General features: G+C 47.8%; 1 protein-coding gene and 2 non-coding genes across 3 annotated transcripts; 2 read left to right on the top strand and 1 right to left on the bottom strand.

Annotated features, from left to right (window-relative positions):
* Positions 1 to 516: 516 nt before the first annotated feature.
* Trnar-ccu (transfer RNA arginine (anticodon CCU)) lies at positions 517 to 588 on the bottom strand. The gene has a single exon. It is a non-coding gene; the product is annotated as a tRNA-Arg (tRNA).
* Positions 589 to 724: 136 nt separating this feature from the next.
* On the top strand, positions 725 to 796 carry Trnat-ugu (transfer RNA threonine (anticodon UGU)). Its single transcript has one exon. It is a non-coding gene; the product is annotated as a tRNA-Thr (tRNA).
* A 15,072-nt stretch (positions 797 to 15,868) lies between these two features.
* LOC119394720 (uncharacterized) lies at positions 15,869 to 16,642 on the top strand. The gene has a single exon (XM_037662031.1). The coding sequence runs from the start codon at positions 15,869 to 15,871 to the stop codon at positions 16,640 to 16,642; it is 774 nt and encodes a 257-aa protein (XP_037517959.1).
* Positions 16,643 to 17,151: the final 509 nt, after the last annotated feature.

The raw sequence follows: 17,151 nt of genomic DNA, 5'->3' as shown, positions 1-17,151 counted from the left end.
ATACGTATACGTCGTTAACATTCGTTTGTTCTCTGACCAACTCTGCTCCCTCATTGTCCCTTAAGGTTACACCTAGTACCATTTTTCTTTCTGTGGCTCCCTGCGCCGAACTAAATTCACGTTGAGCCTTTTTCATAAGCCTCCAGGTTTGCGACCCGAAAAATAGCTACCGGTAAGAGCAGCGGGTATACACCTTTATTTCAAGGGATACTGGAAAAGTACCATTCATGATCTGTGCATGCCTGTGAGTGCGTTCCACACCGCATGGATACTTGATGGAAATTGATAGCACAGATTTTACGCAGATTCAAGGCACAGTTAGAGTGTGTCGTGTTTGTTCTACAACCTACCTACACACGTAGGAAAGAAGATTACTTTTAAGGGGTCGTGTTTTCGTTGTTAGACATACTAATTATGAGAACTAACAGACAAGAATGCCACGGAAAGTATAGGGGATGTTATTTGTAGTAATTAGGACATAAATGTGAAGAAAGTAAAGGGGACGAGGAGATAACTTGCCGCCGGCAGGGACCAAACCTACGGCCTTCGGATAAGGCGTCCGATGCTCTACCAGTGAGCTACGGCGGCGGTCATCCTCCCGTCCCCTTTGTGGGGTATATATGTGAATTTAAACATATGAGTGTGCATTTAAACATAGGATCGCCGTCATGGCTGCGATCGGCGCTGACCAACACTGCTCCATAAAGGGGACGGGAGCATGACCGCCGCCGTAGCTCAGTGGTAGAGCATCGGACGTGTTATCCGAAGGTCGCAGGTTTGGTCGCTGCCGGCGGCAAGTTATCTTTTCGTCCACTTTACATTCTTCACATATATGTCCCGTTAGTTTGGAGGTGATAGCTGGAGGTTGTCTTGTGCGAGGCAGTTCGTCTTGAGACTTCAAAATTGTCGGCAACTTGTACAGAAGCCAGAAGTCAGTACAGAAGCCAGTCAACACGATCGCAAGCAGCGGTATCACGGCTCTCATCGTGACGTGTCTTTCCGTCCTGGTGACGAAGTGCTCCTGGGGACCCTACGCGTGTCCCCGGATTGTTTGAAAAGTTTCAATCGCGATTCCTTGGACCCTACATAGTTAGTGAACAAACATCCCCTGTGAACTATCGCGTTACTCCCGTTGAGGTTTCTTCCAACCGTCGCTGCAGTGGTTCACAGATAGTCCACGTTTCGCGCCTGAAGCCTTTCATTCGACGTCTATCCCCAGCCTATGTCGAACTGCGAAAGCCCTCAGTGAAGCCCATAGAACGTGATAGGCGTGTTTGTGGACGGTGTTCGTGCATCTGCCCTTATCGACACTGGAGCCGCCGTATCCGTTATGGACGCGAAGCTTAGCCAAATACTGCGAAAAGTGACGACGCCGCTTTCCGGGCTCTCCCTCCGTACAGCCAGCGCCCAAAGTATTCACCCTACAGCGGTGTGCACAGCCCGCGTCATGATCAAGGACGCTATGTACGCAGTCGAATTGACAATAATTCCTACATGCTCTCACGACGTCATCCTCGGATGGGATTTTCTTTCCCGCCACGACGGCGTAATTCATTGCGCACCAGCCGAAATAGAACTCTCACCATTCTCTAATTTGGCGCCGGCAGACAGTCCATCGGCTGCGAGCGAGGTATTCGTCAAAGATGGCATCAAAGTGCCTGCAAACTCGTCAACGGCGGTGTCAGTCTACTGCGCTAGTCTATCCGACACCGTTGCACTCCTCTCGCCATATGACCGTGTTTGCACGAGGAAAGGCTTGCTGGTGCCTTTCGCGACCGTTCAAGTCACTCAGGGCAGCACCTCTATTTTTGTAATCAACCCCTCCCCGTACAGTGTTACGTTGGTGCGAGGGGAATGTCTCGGCAGCGTGGAAACCCTCGAAGAGGACGACCCACTAGAAAGCGCTCGAGAGGGCGACCCATTACAGACTTCCAACGCTTCGCTACAATTTCGCGACTATCATATCGCCACTGACGAAGCTCCTCGGAAGTAATGGGCCCCTCCATTCGTGGTCGTCAGAGTGCGACGACGCTTTCGCAAAGCTCCGTCGTTTGTTGACGTCGCCTCCCATACTACGCCACTACGACCCTACGGCCCCTACAGAGGTACACAGACGCTAGCGGTGTTGGCCTTGGCGCTGCCCTTACGCAGCGCAAACGAGGGTTCACTGAATATGTCGTGGCATATGCAAGTCGTACGCTTACTAAAGCCGAGACCAATTACACCGTCACCGAAAAGGAATGCCTGGCGATCATCTCGTCCTTTACGAAATTCTGACCTTATTTGTATGGTCGCCCACCGATGTCATCACCGACACCGACCATCATGCACTATGCTGGTTGTCGTCATTGAAGGATCCCTCAGGCCGCCTTGCCCGCTGGGCACTTCGCCTACAGGACTACGATATCCGCGTGCTGTACCGCAACGGACGCCAGCATGCTGACGCCGACGCACTCTCGCGCTCCCCCTTGCCTGACGACAATATCCACAGCTCAGTGTCTCACAATGCCGTTTCTTCTATCGACATTCACAGCATCGCTACTGAACAGCGCAAGTATCACTGGATTGCCTCACTGATAGACTTGCTGACTGATCCATCGGCAACACCATCCACTCGCGCGTTTCGTCGTCAAGCCCACCATTTCGCCGCTCGCGACGACCTCCTCCACCGACGCAATTACTGCGACGTCCGCCAGTGGCTACTCGTAATACCCCGCAGTCTGCGCTCAGACATATGCGAGTCGTTCCACTCTGATCCCCACTGTGCACACTCTGGGGTATCCGAAACCTACCACCGCATTCGCCAACGGTACCTTTGGCGAAAGATGTACCGCTACGTGCAGAAGTTCGTTCGCACCTGCATCAATTGTCAACGCCACAAAACTTCAACGCACCTGTCGCCGGCAGGTCTGCAACCTCTACCTCGCCCTGACCGGCCGTTTGGGTGCATTGGCATCAATTTGTATGGAACACTTCCCCTAACGCCGGCTGGTAACCGCTGGGCCATCGCCGCTGCTGACCACCTTACGCGATACACCGAAACTGCCGCCCTCCAAGCGGCTACAGCGCGCGATGTTGCCTCCTTCCTTCTTCACCGATTCATGCTGCGCCACGGTCCACCCCAGGAGCTGCTCAGCGATCGAGGTCGTGTCTTCTTGTCGGAAGTCGTCGAAGCCATTCTCAAAGAGTGCAACGTTGTTCACCGGAAAACTACTGCTTACCACCCGCAGACGAATGGCCTCACCGAACGCTTTAACCGCACGCTCGGCGACATGCTCTCGATGTACGTCGCCGCCGATCACACAAATTGGGATGCCATTCTGCCTTTCGTCACCTACGCCTATATTACCGCCCCTCAGAGCACTACTGGTTTCTCACCCTTTTTCTTATTGTACGGCAGGCACCCGTCGCACACAGTCGACACAATCCTTCCATGCAAGCCGGATCTATCTGAGTGTGGGCCTATTTCTGCCACAGCCAGACTTGCTGAGGAGTGTCGGAAACTTGCCAAGACATTTACTACGCATGACCAAGAGCGGCAGAACAGCATTCGCGGCGACACCACCACTTCTGCGCCCACGTTCCTCCCTGGAGCGCTCGTACGGCTATCGGTCCCTACCACTGCAACTGGCCTCTCTTCCAAACTGTTGCCCAAATACCACGGCCCCTACCTGTGTCGTCGAACGCACATACCCGGTCAACTACATGATCGAACCCATTGAACCACATTCGGACATGCGCCGTCGAGGGCGCGACATTGTCAACGTGGAGCGTCTGAAGCCCTGCCATGACCCATAAGTTCCATATGTGGCTAACGCAAGGTTAGAAGGGCCATGCACGATATGCCACGCAGAAAAACTGCTAGTGATGCTACATTTAGTGCCTCAAGACAACCACAGTTCCAGTGAGCTAGGAAAATGTCAACGGTGTACGAATACAGAAGAAAGGAGAAAACGACTTAAACAGTTTAAGCCTATCAGCTTACTTTTAGTGGTCTACAAGATATTTCCCAAAGTAACTTCAAACACGATAAGAGAAAGAATCGCGTCAATCGACCAAGAGAAGAAGCCGCTTTCAGGAAAGTCTACTGTATAGTATGAATCACATGTACTCATGTGATCAATCAGGTGATGGAGAAAGCTGCTGAATACAAAAAAACCCGTGTATTTAGCTTTTATAGACTACGAAAAGCCATTCGGCTAAGTATAGGTACACGCAGGCTTAAAAACACTGACTCGAAAAGTAGTTCCTAAAACTCATATGGATACCGTAGCCGACATCTACAAAGGCTCCACAGGTAACCTACTTCTCCACAGAATAAAAAAGTGATAAATTACGACAATAAAATCTCAAAGAGATACAATAACTGAAATGTTGTTCACTGAACGCTTAGAGGAAGTATTTAAACAGCCAGAGTAGGAAGAAGCAAGAATGAAATTAACGGAAAATTGCGTGAAGTTAACGGGGAATGCAATGAGGTCGCACAGCATATGGTAAATGGATGAGGCATTCGTCCCGCAGTGGACAAAAACATGCCGAGAACGATGATGATAATGACAGCCGAGTTCTGCCTCACAATTCCAACAGCGAGGCGTGAGAGACACGCGTTGTGTTGTACAGCGCATCGTACAGCAGCTATAGATGCGTTAAGGTCACAAAGGTAATGGTTTAGGTAACCGAAAGGTAATGCTGAATAGCCCGGCGAGAGGGAAGGAGCTCACGATTGGAAACCGTACATTGGAGGTTATACAAGAATATGTATACTTAGGACGACTAGTGACAGGATAGCTTAATTACGAAAAGGAAATTCACGAAAAGATAAGAATGGGCTGGAGGGCAATCGGCTGGCACTTCCAATTAGGGACAGAAAATTTACCACGGTAATTAAAGCGAAAAGTATACAATCCCAGCATACTTCCTGTTCGGACACATGGGAGTCAATAGGATAAAGAAACAACTAGAGAAAACGTTGAGGACCACGCAGCGTGCACTGGAACGTAAAATGATAGGAGTAACTTTACGAGAAAAGAAAAAAAAAATGTGTTGCGCAAAGAAAAGAAATAAATGCATTGCAAATAAAAGAATGCGTTGCGAGGCACTTTTGTTGAGTTTCGGTTGCACATCAGCGAGGCGTAAAGGCGGGATTGTATCTTTTCACGAGTTTCCGTTTTTATAGTGAACCGTGAAGAACGGCGTAAATAACCAACCTCCGCATCAGCAAAGTTACTCCGAAGATGGTTGTTTGTTCTCGGCACTTCAGCAACAAGTATTACGCTGCAGTGCTAAAAATTTGTTGCACTCTTCGAACGGCATCGACGAATCCTAAGGATAGCACAGCTGGAATGAATGGGAATCGATTCGTGGAAACGTCACGAAGCAATGGGGAAAGCAAGCAGTTTCACCGCAAGGGGGAAGCAATGAATGCTATCGCATTCATTGCTTCCCCCTTGCGGTGAAACTGACTTTTCTTCGCTCGGTGTACCATCATCGCCTCATTCTTTGAATTTGAACACATTTAGACAAGAACGCGACGAAGTAACCGGCTGAGAAAGTCGCTGAAATATGCTGGCGTGTAACCGTGATGCTCTAGGCAATCAGCATTTGATAACCCATACCCACCGGAAACTGCCGAGTGTGTTAGCCCACCCACCTTCAAAACACTGACGAACATTGTCTGCCTTGCTGATTGAAACGGGCCGTGACAGCGCAGCAGCAGTTACCTAGCGTAGATGAGAATAGCTGATACGCGTTTGCACTTCGCTAAAGAACCAGGAGTGCATGAGATATCAGAGGCTCGACAAAAACACTCTACACCCACACCGGGATTTCTTGTGCGTCCGAATTCACGCCCATCTTTTACACGAAGAGTACAAAAACATTGATTTTATTGTCGATGTTTTATTATTTTATTTTATTATTATTGTTTTATTGTCAACCAGACTGAGACACTCGGCACCAAGTACACTCTCACCTTCGACAAAACACCACGTTTTCACATCGCAATGTCGGAAACACAGTATTTCCAGCAGCAACAATCCGTACATGGTCCTCCTAAACGCCGCCAGCTTTGCCAGTGTTTCCTTACGTGGATGGATGGACGGATACTATGAGCGTCCCCTTAATATCGGGGCGCTGACAAGTGTGCCATCAGGCTCGACAAAAAAAATTCCCTTTACTCTTCTTTTAAATGTGAAGCATTTCTTAGCGAACTTCTGCGACTTTGAGCGTATCTATCTATCTATCTATCTATCTATCTATCTATCTATCTATCTATCTATCTATCTATCTATCTATCTATCTATCTATCTATCTATCTATCTATCTATCTATCTATCTATCTATCTATCTATCTAGCCGCCTACGACTTTGTGCTCTCCTGGCCGTTTCGTTAATCGGATATATACCAAAATTAGTGTGTCATAACATGGCCTTATTACGAACAGAAATGACAGGTCATGTCATGAAAAACATGACACGCATGTAATGAACAGCATGATTTACATTCCACGGCCTTTGGGCTCCCTGGCCGTTCCGTTAATCGGATGTATACCAAAATTGGTGCGTCATAACATGGCCTTATCACGAACATCAATGACAGGTCATATCATGAAAATCATGACACGCATGTCATAAACAGCATGATTTACATTCCACGGCCTTTGGGCTCTTGCGGCCGTTCCGTTAATTTCATGTATACCAAAATTGGTACGGCGTGACAAGAGTTCATGACGAACATAATGACAGGTCCTAACATGCAAATCATGACGCGCATGTCATGTGCGGCATGATTTACATGACATGGTCTCGGGGCGCTCGCGGCCATTTAAATGAAGGGATACATACGAAAACTGGTATGACGAGACATTTCTGTATGAGTAACATAACTGACACGTGGTAACATGAAAATCATGATATGCATGTCATGTATGACATGATTTACATGCCACGCTCATGGCGCACTCGCGGCCGTTTCGCTAGATTGATATACACCAAAATTGGTATTGCGCGATGTGACTTTATGAAGATCATGAATAATAGGTGGTAGCATGAAAACCATGACATCCATGTCATGTATGTCATGATTTACATGCCACGCTCATGGTGCATTCGCGTCCGTTTCGCTTGCGTGATATACACCAAAATTGGTGTTACGCGACACGGCTGTATGACGAACGTAAGTGAGACGTGGTAACATAAAAATCATGACATGCAAGTCATGTACGACCTGATTTACATGCCACGCTCATGATGTGCTAGCGGCAGTTTCAGTCGATTGATATACACCAAAATTAGTATTGCGCGATGTGACTGTATGAAGAACATGAATGACAGTTGGTAAGATGAAAACCATGACATGCATGTCACGTATGTCATGATTTAATTGCCACGCTCATGATGCATTCGCGGCCGCTTCGCTAGGTCGATGTACACCAAAATTGCTATTGCGCGAAGCGACTATACGACGACGGTAAATGAGACGTGGTAACATGAAAATCGTGACATGCATGACATGCACGACATGGTTTACATGTCATGCTCATGACGCACTCGTGCCGTTTCGCTTGCTTGACACACCAAAATTGGTATTGCGCGACGCGACTGCATGAAGAACGTAAATGAGAGGTGGTAACATGGAAATCATGACATGCAGGTTATGTATGTCATGATTTACATGCCGCGCTCATTGTGCATTCCCGGCCGTTTCGCTAGCTTGGTATACACCAAAATTGGGATTGCTCGACGCCACTGTATGACGAACGCAAATGAAAGTTGGTAACATGATAATCATGACATGCATGAAATGTACGTCATGATTTACATGCCGTGCTCATGGTGCACTCGTGGCCGTTTCGCTAGATTGATATGCACCAAAATTGGTATTGCGCGATTTGACTGTATGAAGAACATGAATAACAGGTGGTAACATGAAAACTATGACATGCATGCCACGTATGTCATGACTTACATGCCACGCTCATGGTGCATTCGCGGCCGTTTCGATAGCTTGATATACACCAAAACTGGTATTGCGCGATGTGACTGCATGATGAACATTAGTGACAGGTGGTAACATGAAAAACCATAATATTCATGTCATGTATGGCATGATTTACATGCTCTACTCATGGTGCACTCGCGGCCATTTTGCTCCTTTGATATACACCAAAATTGGTATTGCGCGATGTGACTGTATGACGAACATAAATGAGAGGTCTTAACATGCGAATCATGTTATGCATGTCATGTACGGTATGATTTACAGGCCACTGTCATGGTGCGCTTCCGGCCGTTTTGTTAACGTGATATATACCAAAATTGGTATGGCATGACACGAGTGCGTGATGAACATAAACGACAGGTCATGCATTTATATACCAAAACATGCGTTTCATTGGCATGGTGTACACTAAATTGTGCATGCATGCGTACATGGCAAACATGCGATATATGGTGGACTAGATGCCATGGCGTGAATGATTTCATTTGGCTCAAAGACAAACAAGGCGATGTATGCAACTCTTTGCTGGCTGCTTCGCATTACATCGATTCCCACAGTGCGTGGGATCTGCCGAATTTTTTCGTTAGTGCCCGCCTAGTGTCTCTACTTCAATTAAATCTATCTTACTACAGAAAAAAAACGTAAATTCTCAGCCCAGTTCTCTGCCCTTTACGGCAGCATGCCTTTACTTTTTTTCCAATATTTATTTTTGTCCTTTCTCTCTAATTTTCTGCCACCAATACTCTAACCGCCTCTTACTTTTTTTCAATTGCGGGTGTGTTCAGCTTTCCCTTGTCTTCTCTAAAACCCAAGGCTTCATGTAGGCTCGTAACCAAACGTACACGTGGGTGGATATGTCCACATTCAATCAGAATATGCTCCGCCGTTTCCTTATCTTCCCCGCAGCATGTGCATTGTTCTTGTTCTTTACTGAATCTCGCTTTATAACTACGAGTTCTAAGACAACCCGATCTCGCTTCAAACACTAAAGCTCTTCCCCTTGAAATACCGTAAAATGCCCCCCTCCTTATTTCATTTTTTCTCTTTCGGTAGTTACTCAAAGCCGGTTTTTTTCTCCGTAACTTCGTCCAGTAAATCATCTCCGCCTGTCTGACTTTTCGCTTAACGCTCTTTGTTGACATATTGCTTACACTACCAGCCGTGTATTTACTAGTGACCCTCCTAGTTTTTTCGCCATTGTGTGTCCACGCTCTTCCTATACAAATAGCGGAACACCTTCTCTGCCCCTCTACTCTCCTTCATATTCCTTAGCCTTTCTTCGAACCTTATTTTGCTCGGAGCTTCCCTCGCCTCAAAACTGGTCCATCCCACGTCGCCCTTTACAGGCTCATATGTCGTCTTCCCGTCAGCACCCAACGCGAGGCGTCCCACAGTCCTTTGTTTTATATCCATTCCCGATTGCACCTCTGCCCTCATGCACACCACTGAGTTCCCAAAAGTAAGCCCCGGAACCATTACACCTTGCCACAAACCCCGAAGCACCTCGTACCTATTGTATCCGCACAACGCTCTGGGCTCATTTTTGCAGCATTCCTCTTTCCTTTTGCTGCCGAGGCTTTTTCCCGTACCTCCATGTACCTGTCATCCTCATTTATCCATAGTCCGAGGTACTCGTATTCGCTTACCTTCGGTATTTCTTGGCCCAGTATTGACACTGCCTGATCACAAGGATCATTGAATACCATCAATCTACAATTTGTTACACAAAATCCTAGTCCTAGCGCTTCACCTTCCCTTCTGCATATATCCGCCAGCTGCTGCATATCATCTAGACTGTCAGCAAATAAGATAGTATCCGTCAGCATAAAATAATCCTGGAAGTTCCTGCTCAATCATCACGCCGCCCTGTTTGTGTGACAGATTAAAACCAATGTTGCTACCATCTAGCGCTTTGTCCATATCCACCATGTACAGCATGAATAACAGCGGGGACAAAGGACATCCCTTTTTCAGCCCCTTGCTAATATCAACGTTCTCTTTGCTACAAACTCCTTCACATTTTATGTAAACTGTATTTTCTCGGTATATCTCCCTCAAAAGCTGTATGCAGTCGTCGCCTGTGCCCATTTCTTTCAATATATCCCAAAAAATTTCCTCATTACCCTTGTGGTACACCCCAGTGATGTCTAGAAAAGCCAAGTACAAGGGCCAATTTTTTATTTTAGGTATTTCTATACACTGAGTGAGAACAAACAGGTTATCGTCTAATCGCCTGTCGACTCGAAATCCATTTTGGAGTTCTAAAATATCGTTATGTTCTGCCCACGTTTCTATTTTCATTTTTACTGCTTGCATCGCCAACCTCTATAGTGCCGATGTAATGGCTAGTGATCTATACGAGCGAATGTTATCCTTTTACAGCGGAAGCTGTTATGAGATCATTTCACTGGCCGTTTTTGGCGCCGTAGTTGTCCGCCGCCGCCGCCGCCGCAGCCGCAGCCGGTGTCCGTAACCAGTATCGCTCGAAATAAGAAAAAAAAACGAAATAAGACAAAAATTCCAGGATGGAACGAGGTTCGAACCTGGGCCGTCTGCGTGGGAGCCCAGTATTCAACCTCTGAGCCAGGCCGGTGCTTGAAACTGCATTGCAAAAAGGTCCTATACAGGCTTCATGTCGGGAAAGGAACCACAATAGCATATGCAATATAGCGTGGTAGAAGTGTAAAATAAGCACCAAGCGTTGCACAACGCGAATTCTGTAAGCAGGCGTCACACAATGCGAATTGCGCAACGAGTAGGTTGTTGAATGCTTCCAAACCATTACAAAGGGCTTTGCCATAATTCTTTATCGTCATCAGGCACAGCATCAACAAAGGGCGCATAATGTCTTACATGCGTTTAGCAGGTACCAGCGCTCTCCGTAGAATGACGAAAAATGGAACAGTGCCTGCTGCCCTACTTCTCAAAAATTACAATTATTTATAGCGTAGCGGGTTCCTCGCAAGTGCACTTGTATTGGTTGCCAAGGAAGCACATAAGCGCATGATGCATTTCCTCGGGGTCTCAGTAAAGTTCTTCGGCCCCTCCCCCCGTCTCTCTCCCACGTTAACGTATGTTATACAGCACGACGGGAGAGGAAAATAGCGACCGGGCGTCACCCAATGCAAATTACATGACTGGTGGGCCGTTTAAGATTCCAACCCATTACAAAGGGCTGAGCCATAATTCTTCATCGTCATCAGTCGTCGCGTCAACAAAGTGCGCATAATGCCTTACAGACGTGTAGCTGGTGCCGCGCTTCTCCGCAGAATGACGAATAATGGCTTAGTAGGTGTTTCCCAACTTCACAAAAATTGTGATTTCAGGCGTAGTGGGTACCTTTCTAGTGTACTTGTATTGTAGCCCCAAGAGAGCTTAACGGGCTCTAGAAACGCCGCTCTTCCAGCTTTCGCTGTGGCTGTGCTGCGGTTTTAGCGCAGGCCTGGCGTTTTTTTCCCCCTTGCCTTTATAGATTAAGTTCATTCTACTTTTTCGCCAACTATCCGGTATTTGCCTGTCCTTTAAGCATTTTTCTACGGCTTTCAGCACTGCTTCTTTACTGTCATGTCCTAGTTCGTTAATGAGGCTAACGGCAAACCCATCTAAACCCGCGGCAATGCGCTTTGGAATATTTCCTTCGGCCTTTTTCCAGTTGAAATTCACCAGTACCAGCTCTTCCTCGGTTGCTCTCTCCGCCACACTTTTACTCACAGGGGAAAACCCCTGGACGCTCTTTTTAAACGAATCGGCTCTTACCTTTCGGATGTAACCTTGCACTTCGTACTCTTTCAATTGATCTCCTCTTTCATCTACAATATGTTGCATTGTGACAGACTTCCTACCTAGCACCTTTATGTGGCTCCAAAATATCCCAGGTGCGGCCTCCTTCTTTTCGTGAATCTCTATCACCCAGCGGTCACTTTTACCTTTAATTTTTGCCTCGACCAATTTCTGTACAATGGACTTTTTCTCTAAATATATTTTCCATATTTTGTTGACTTCGTCATGCGGCCACTTCCCCTTTTTTGCCCTTCTATGTTCCCATGATGCTTCACGCCGCTTCTCGATCGCTTCCCAGATTTCCTTGTTCCACCAACTTTTTGGCTTCCTCTTTCCTTTCCAGCAAATAGTTTTCTTCTCTCTCCCTATCTCTTTCGTCATTAGAACTAACAGCTCACTGAACTCCCAGTCCTTGCCTGGTATTTTGCCTACTTCTTCCTCGACTCTTGCGGCTTTATTTATTATTTGTTTGTCATTTAAATACGAGGTTCCAGACTTTGATTCCACGCTCTTATTTCCAGTTTTACATCCCATTTGTAATATTATTCGTTTATTATCACTACTCAAGCTTTTAATTCCTTCCTCGTCAATTCTCATTTCTCTCAATTTGTGATAAATTCCTTCAGACATGAGACAATAATCAGTACTTGATTGTTTGTTTCCGACTTCCCACATGATCTGGCCGTTACATTTAGGCCCAGTGTTTACTATCTCTAGACTATGTTACTCGTAGAGATCTAGTAATAACTTCATATTGGTGTCTGAATACCTGTCAAGGTCATGTATGTGGGCATTCATGTCCCCTATAAGGATGATTCGGCCCCATTACGAAATTCCTTAATATCCGCACTCATGCAATCCACTATCTCCTGACTCTTTTCTCTACAGTTATTTCCCGTCCACAAGTAGGCAACCCTTAGCCATGCTTTCTTTCCACCTACTGTGCCCAAAACCCAGACGTGCTCTGAGCACGTCTGTTTCACTCTAACCCATTTGGCGCCGCGGTGAATTAGCATTCCAACATCCCCACCTTTCCTTTCTGATATGATCCTGTTGCACCCTTCCCAAACATAATTTTCAATATGTGGTGGCTCCTCCAAGTCTCTAAGGTGTATTTCTGTAACTGCATAACCGCCTATCTGTTCTTTGTTGAACTGCTCCTCAATCTCTAACCATTTTGCCTTTTTTTTTGCCACCCTGCATTTTTATGTAGCTAATTGCAACACGCGCCTTCTTCCTTTTTCTTTTACGTTTTTTTTTTGGTTTTTCGCAATACTGCCTGTCAAAGAGTCCTGGTTGTTTTCCCTGTTACTAGCCACCCCGGACTCCGTAGGGCCCGCGTGGCCCCCAAAAGAGCTACTGTGCGTCCTGCCAGTCGCCAGCCCACCTCATGACCAAGCCTTTTGTCGAAGTGAATTCTGTCTCTTTGGAAACCGCCCCACCTGTGCACCTCCCTGTTTATATCCACTACCTCGAAACCCTTCTGTCGACTAATTCGCCATATCTCTTTGTTTACGTCGACAACCGCTCTTTGCAAGTTGCCGTTGCGCACTGGTACTTCCGGTACTGTGCATACTATAATTTGCACCTGCGGGCACACGGTACGCATGTCATCGACCCCTTTCACCAAAGTCGTCGCTAGTCCTGACGAATCTTTATTCAACACGTCATTTAGCCCTCCCGCAATTACCACGAGGTTACATCTGTGAGCTTTAGCTGCGAGTTTTTCACTCGCTTGCCTCATGACTCTCCCCAACGTATGTCCTGGGAACGTCCCTATCGAAACTCTCTTATCGCCTTTCACCCTTTCTTTGATTTCCTCTGCGCATCGGACTAAATTTGAGTTACCGCTAATAATGACCTGCTCAGACATTTCATCTGTATCCTGCACCTGGCTGCTGTCTGGGTGACTAGCGTGAGCCATGAGTGCCGCTTTGGCCCCTCCCTCCCTCAAAACTACTTCTCCGAAGCTGGACCCTGTGACCACTGCACCTGCCTTTGTCATGCCTGATGTTCCCTTCGCCTCTCCCCAACGGGGGGTCGTCGCCCTAATCCTTCGACCGTCACCTGCGTCTTCTTTTATCCCTTTGACGACCTTCGATAGGCCCTCCTCGGCTGACCTGAGCCTTTCTACCATAGCCTTTGTTTTCTCTCGCTCTGTCGCCAACGCATTCTCCAGCTCTGAGATCCTCGTCATGAGCCTACTCTGGACAGCCATCATGTTTTGCATTTTCTCCTCGCATTCCCATTGGCTACACTTGGCGTCAGCTTCTTCTGCCTTCTCGTCCGCACAAACTTCCATCTTCCAACCTACCCCGCACCCTGAACACTTTACAGTCTCTTTGACCATGGCTATAGATCTGTTCACCGATGCCCACGTGTGTTGCCTAACTTTGCAGCTCCCCCTGGATTTCGTTTTAGGTGCGAATTGCAGTGTCTCTGCAGCCACGGCGGGAGGGTTTTGGGACTTCAGCCCCTACAGGCCGTCGCGGCTCGAGTGGCTGTGACGTTTGGCCAGTAAGCACATGGGTGCAAGTTCGATCCCGTGCCAGTGACCGCATTGAGATCAGGGTGATATGCAATGCCTACCGTATACTTAGCTTTACATCAGGGGCGTAGCCAAAGCGAGGGGGGGGAAGGTTCGAACATGCCCCCCCCCCCGAAATTTTTCGTTTTGCTTGCGTATATATACACGCACACATACAAACGCATGCACGAACATACATGAAGTATGGCTGAATCCCGCCCCCCCCCCCCCCCCCCCCCCCGAGAAAAAAATTTCTGGCTATGCCCCTGATTTGCGTACACCATAAAGAAACCTCAAAAGCATATTCACCTCAAACGCATATTTGATTTGACCACGCAAAGCCCTGAATTTGTTTAAAATTTTAAAACTATTGCTCCTAGAAAAAATTGGGGGCAGCTTAAGCTTCGCCTTTAAGAGTTGAACGCGATAGCGATATCCTGCCCCTAGTGCGCACTTCGAAGACTACGAGTGTTTAACAGAATGCGCGCACTAAGGTGTGTGCCTTACGTAATGGGTAGCATGCTTTAAACCAGAAACTTTTTCGAAGTTGCGATGCACCCACTACGTGGCCTTAAGGGAATACGCGCAGTAATGTGTGTGCCTTTTGTAAAGGGTGGCTGTATTTAAACCACCAAGTCGTTAGGATATTGACATGGTGTGACGTCCGATGGCAATGTACGCTTGCACCACGCAATATTACTGCGATATTACATCTCGTACTTTGACACCTGTATACAGGACGCGTATTTTTGGTAAGCATGAAAGTTACTTTCAGTGAAGCGCCAAGCAGAGGCGTGGCTGTGAGGTAGAACACCAGCTTGCCACGCAGGCGGCCTAGGTTCGATTCTCACTCGGACCCAACATTTTTGTTATTTATTTTATTTGCAGCTTTTTCGATTTTTCCGTCGCGGACAAGATGATGATTTTTCGCTCACAACCAACGGTGCCGACGCCGACGGCGGAATTTCTGCGATACGAGCTCTTTAACGCTATCGCGTTAATAAAATGTGTGTGTGTGCTTTAGGTTATTCTTACAGTAGAATTTACGAGTTGAAACGAATGCGATTATTATAAAAAACTAACCTTAGGAGTTCGAGTCGAATGTGAAGTGATACCAAACTTTTAAGACAAAGCGAAATAAAATGTGTCCGTGAAGCACGCCTGCTCAAAAGTGACAGCTGTTTACATTACTTGATGCAGCCACGCGAATTCGTCCGAAACAGGGCGCCCGCAGAAATGAGAAGCTTGTAAAATAAAATCAACGGTTTTCTTTTATCAAGTCTCCGGGAGAATAATTAATTGAATTAAATCGTCTTCAGTGGCACCAATAATGTCACGCAAATGAATAGAGTATTGAACATGTACTAATTGTGCATTTGTACCGGTAACGCACGCACGCGGGCGCACTCGCTTCCGCACACACTAAAAAACACAGTCGTATAATAAGCTTGCCTTCCTCGTCCTTGCAGGCTGCTACCGAACAAGAAAAGCACCACTCAAAGCATGAATCAGATTCCCATGCGAAAGAAACCGAGCCTGGGGCTGCGACCAGCGAACACGCCATGCATGCGAACAAGCAGACCTCGAAAAAAGCCCTCGAACATGTAAAGGAGGACGCCATGGGGGCGCAGGAATCCGTGAAGAAGAGCGTCGGAGCCGCCAAGGAAACGTCCCTCGAGAAGTCTTCCAAGGCCGAATCGAAGGTTGAGGAGGTCGGTAAAGAAGCCGCCGCTGAGGTTAAGCATAAGGCGAACGAAGCTACAGAAGCAGCCAAACATGCAGAGGACGCTGCCGAGAAGGAGTCGAGCGACGAAAAGAAGGTGTCGTCGCGTGCACGTCGGCCGCCAAAGTCGGCGGCCGCGGCCGGTAATGCCGCGCAGAAGAGAGGAGAAGAACTCTGGGAAAGAGGTGCAGGCAAAGCGTACTCAGTTTCTCGCGAGTCCCATGAGGCAGCCCCCGCTGACGACAAACATCGTTCGGCAACGGAGAAGACCGAGGAGAAAGCGCAGAGAGCTGCCGAAGGGATAAAGGAGAATTCCCAGCATGCAGCCCGCACCGATCGCACCGAGAGCGCGGCCGAGGTGATGAAGGAGGCCAGTACTCAAGCCCACGATGTGAGGGACGAAGATATTCAATGGCTGTGGCCGGACAGCCAGAACGAAGTCTCAGCCGTGGTACGACACTCTGAACCTGTGGGTAAGCACTCGAAACACTCACATCACGAAGAGCTGAAGCGATCGGAACCGAAGCCGCATGACACCGTGGCCAAGGACGACTATGCACATGCAAGCTATTGCTTTGTGATCGCTGTGGTAGACGGTCAAAGGCCATCGTAACGTGGCCAATTTCCAGCGTAGTCAACGATAAGCTAGCTACCTTCAGCACCGAGAATGGTTACCTGTATCTTCCGATGCCGGAAAGTCTACCAAAGGTGAACGCCTTGGAGGTGCGACTGGTTGCGCCTCGGCCGCCGTTCATGTGAGTCCGGTGACTGACTCATAATTACGGTCAGCGCGGCATCCAAGGGCAGATGATCCATCATTGACACACACATGAACACACATGAATGACAGTCAAGGCGCAACCAGGCGCTCCTCTATACGGCGTTCAGTTTGGGCAAAGCTTCGGCCATCGGAGGGCGCACGCAATCGTTCGCTGTGCTGAAGCTAGCTATGTATAGCTTGCCACACACCAATGTTTCCTTGCACGTGCCGCACACTCGAACAACAGCTGAATCGCCGAGACCCGGATGGTCCTCGCGAATAACGTCGTACGCTTGCCGCGCTGATCGTCCGAGCGAATTCCCGACAGCGAGGACACCTGAGTGTCGAAACAGAGTCGATCG

Source organism: Rhipicephalus sanguineus, chromosome 5, assembly GCF_013339695.2.
Source record: "Rhipicephalus sanguineus isolate Rsan-2018 chromosome 5, BIME_Rsan_1.4, whole genome shotgun sequence".
NCBI lineage: Eukaryota > Metazoa > Arthropoda > Arachnida > Ixodida > Ixodidae > Rhipicephalus > Rhipicephalus sanguineus.
The sequence above is the reverse complement of the archived record's forward strand: the minus strand, read 5'-3'. Positions and strand labels throughout refer to the sequence as shown.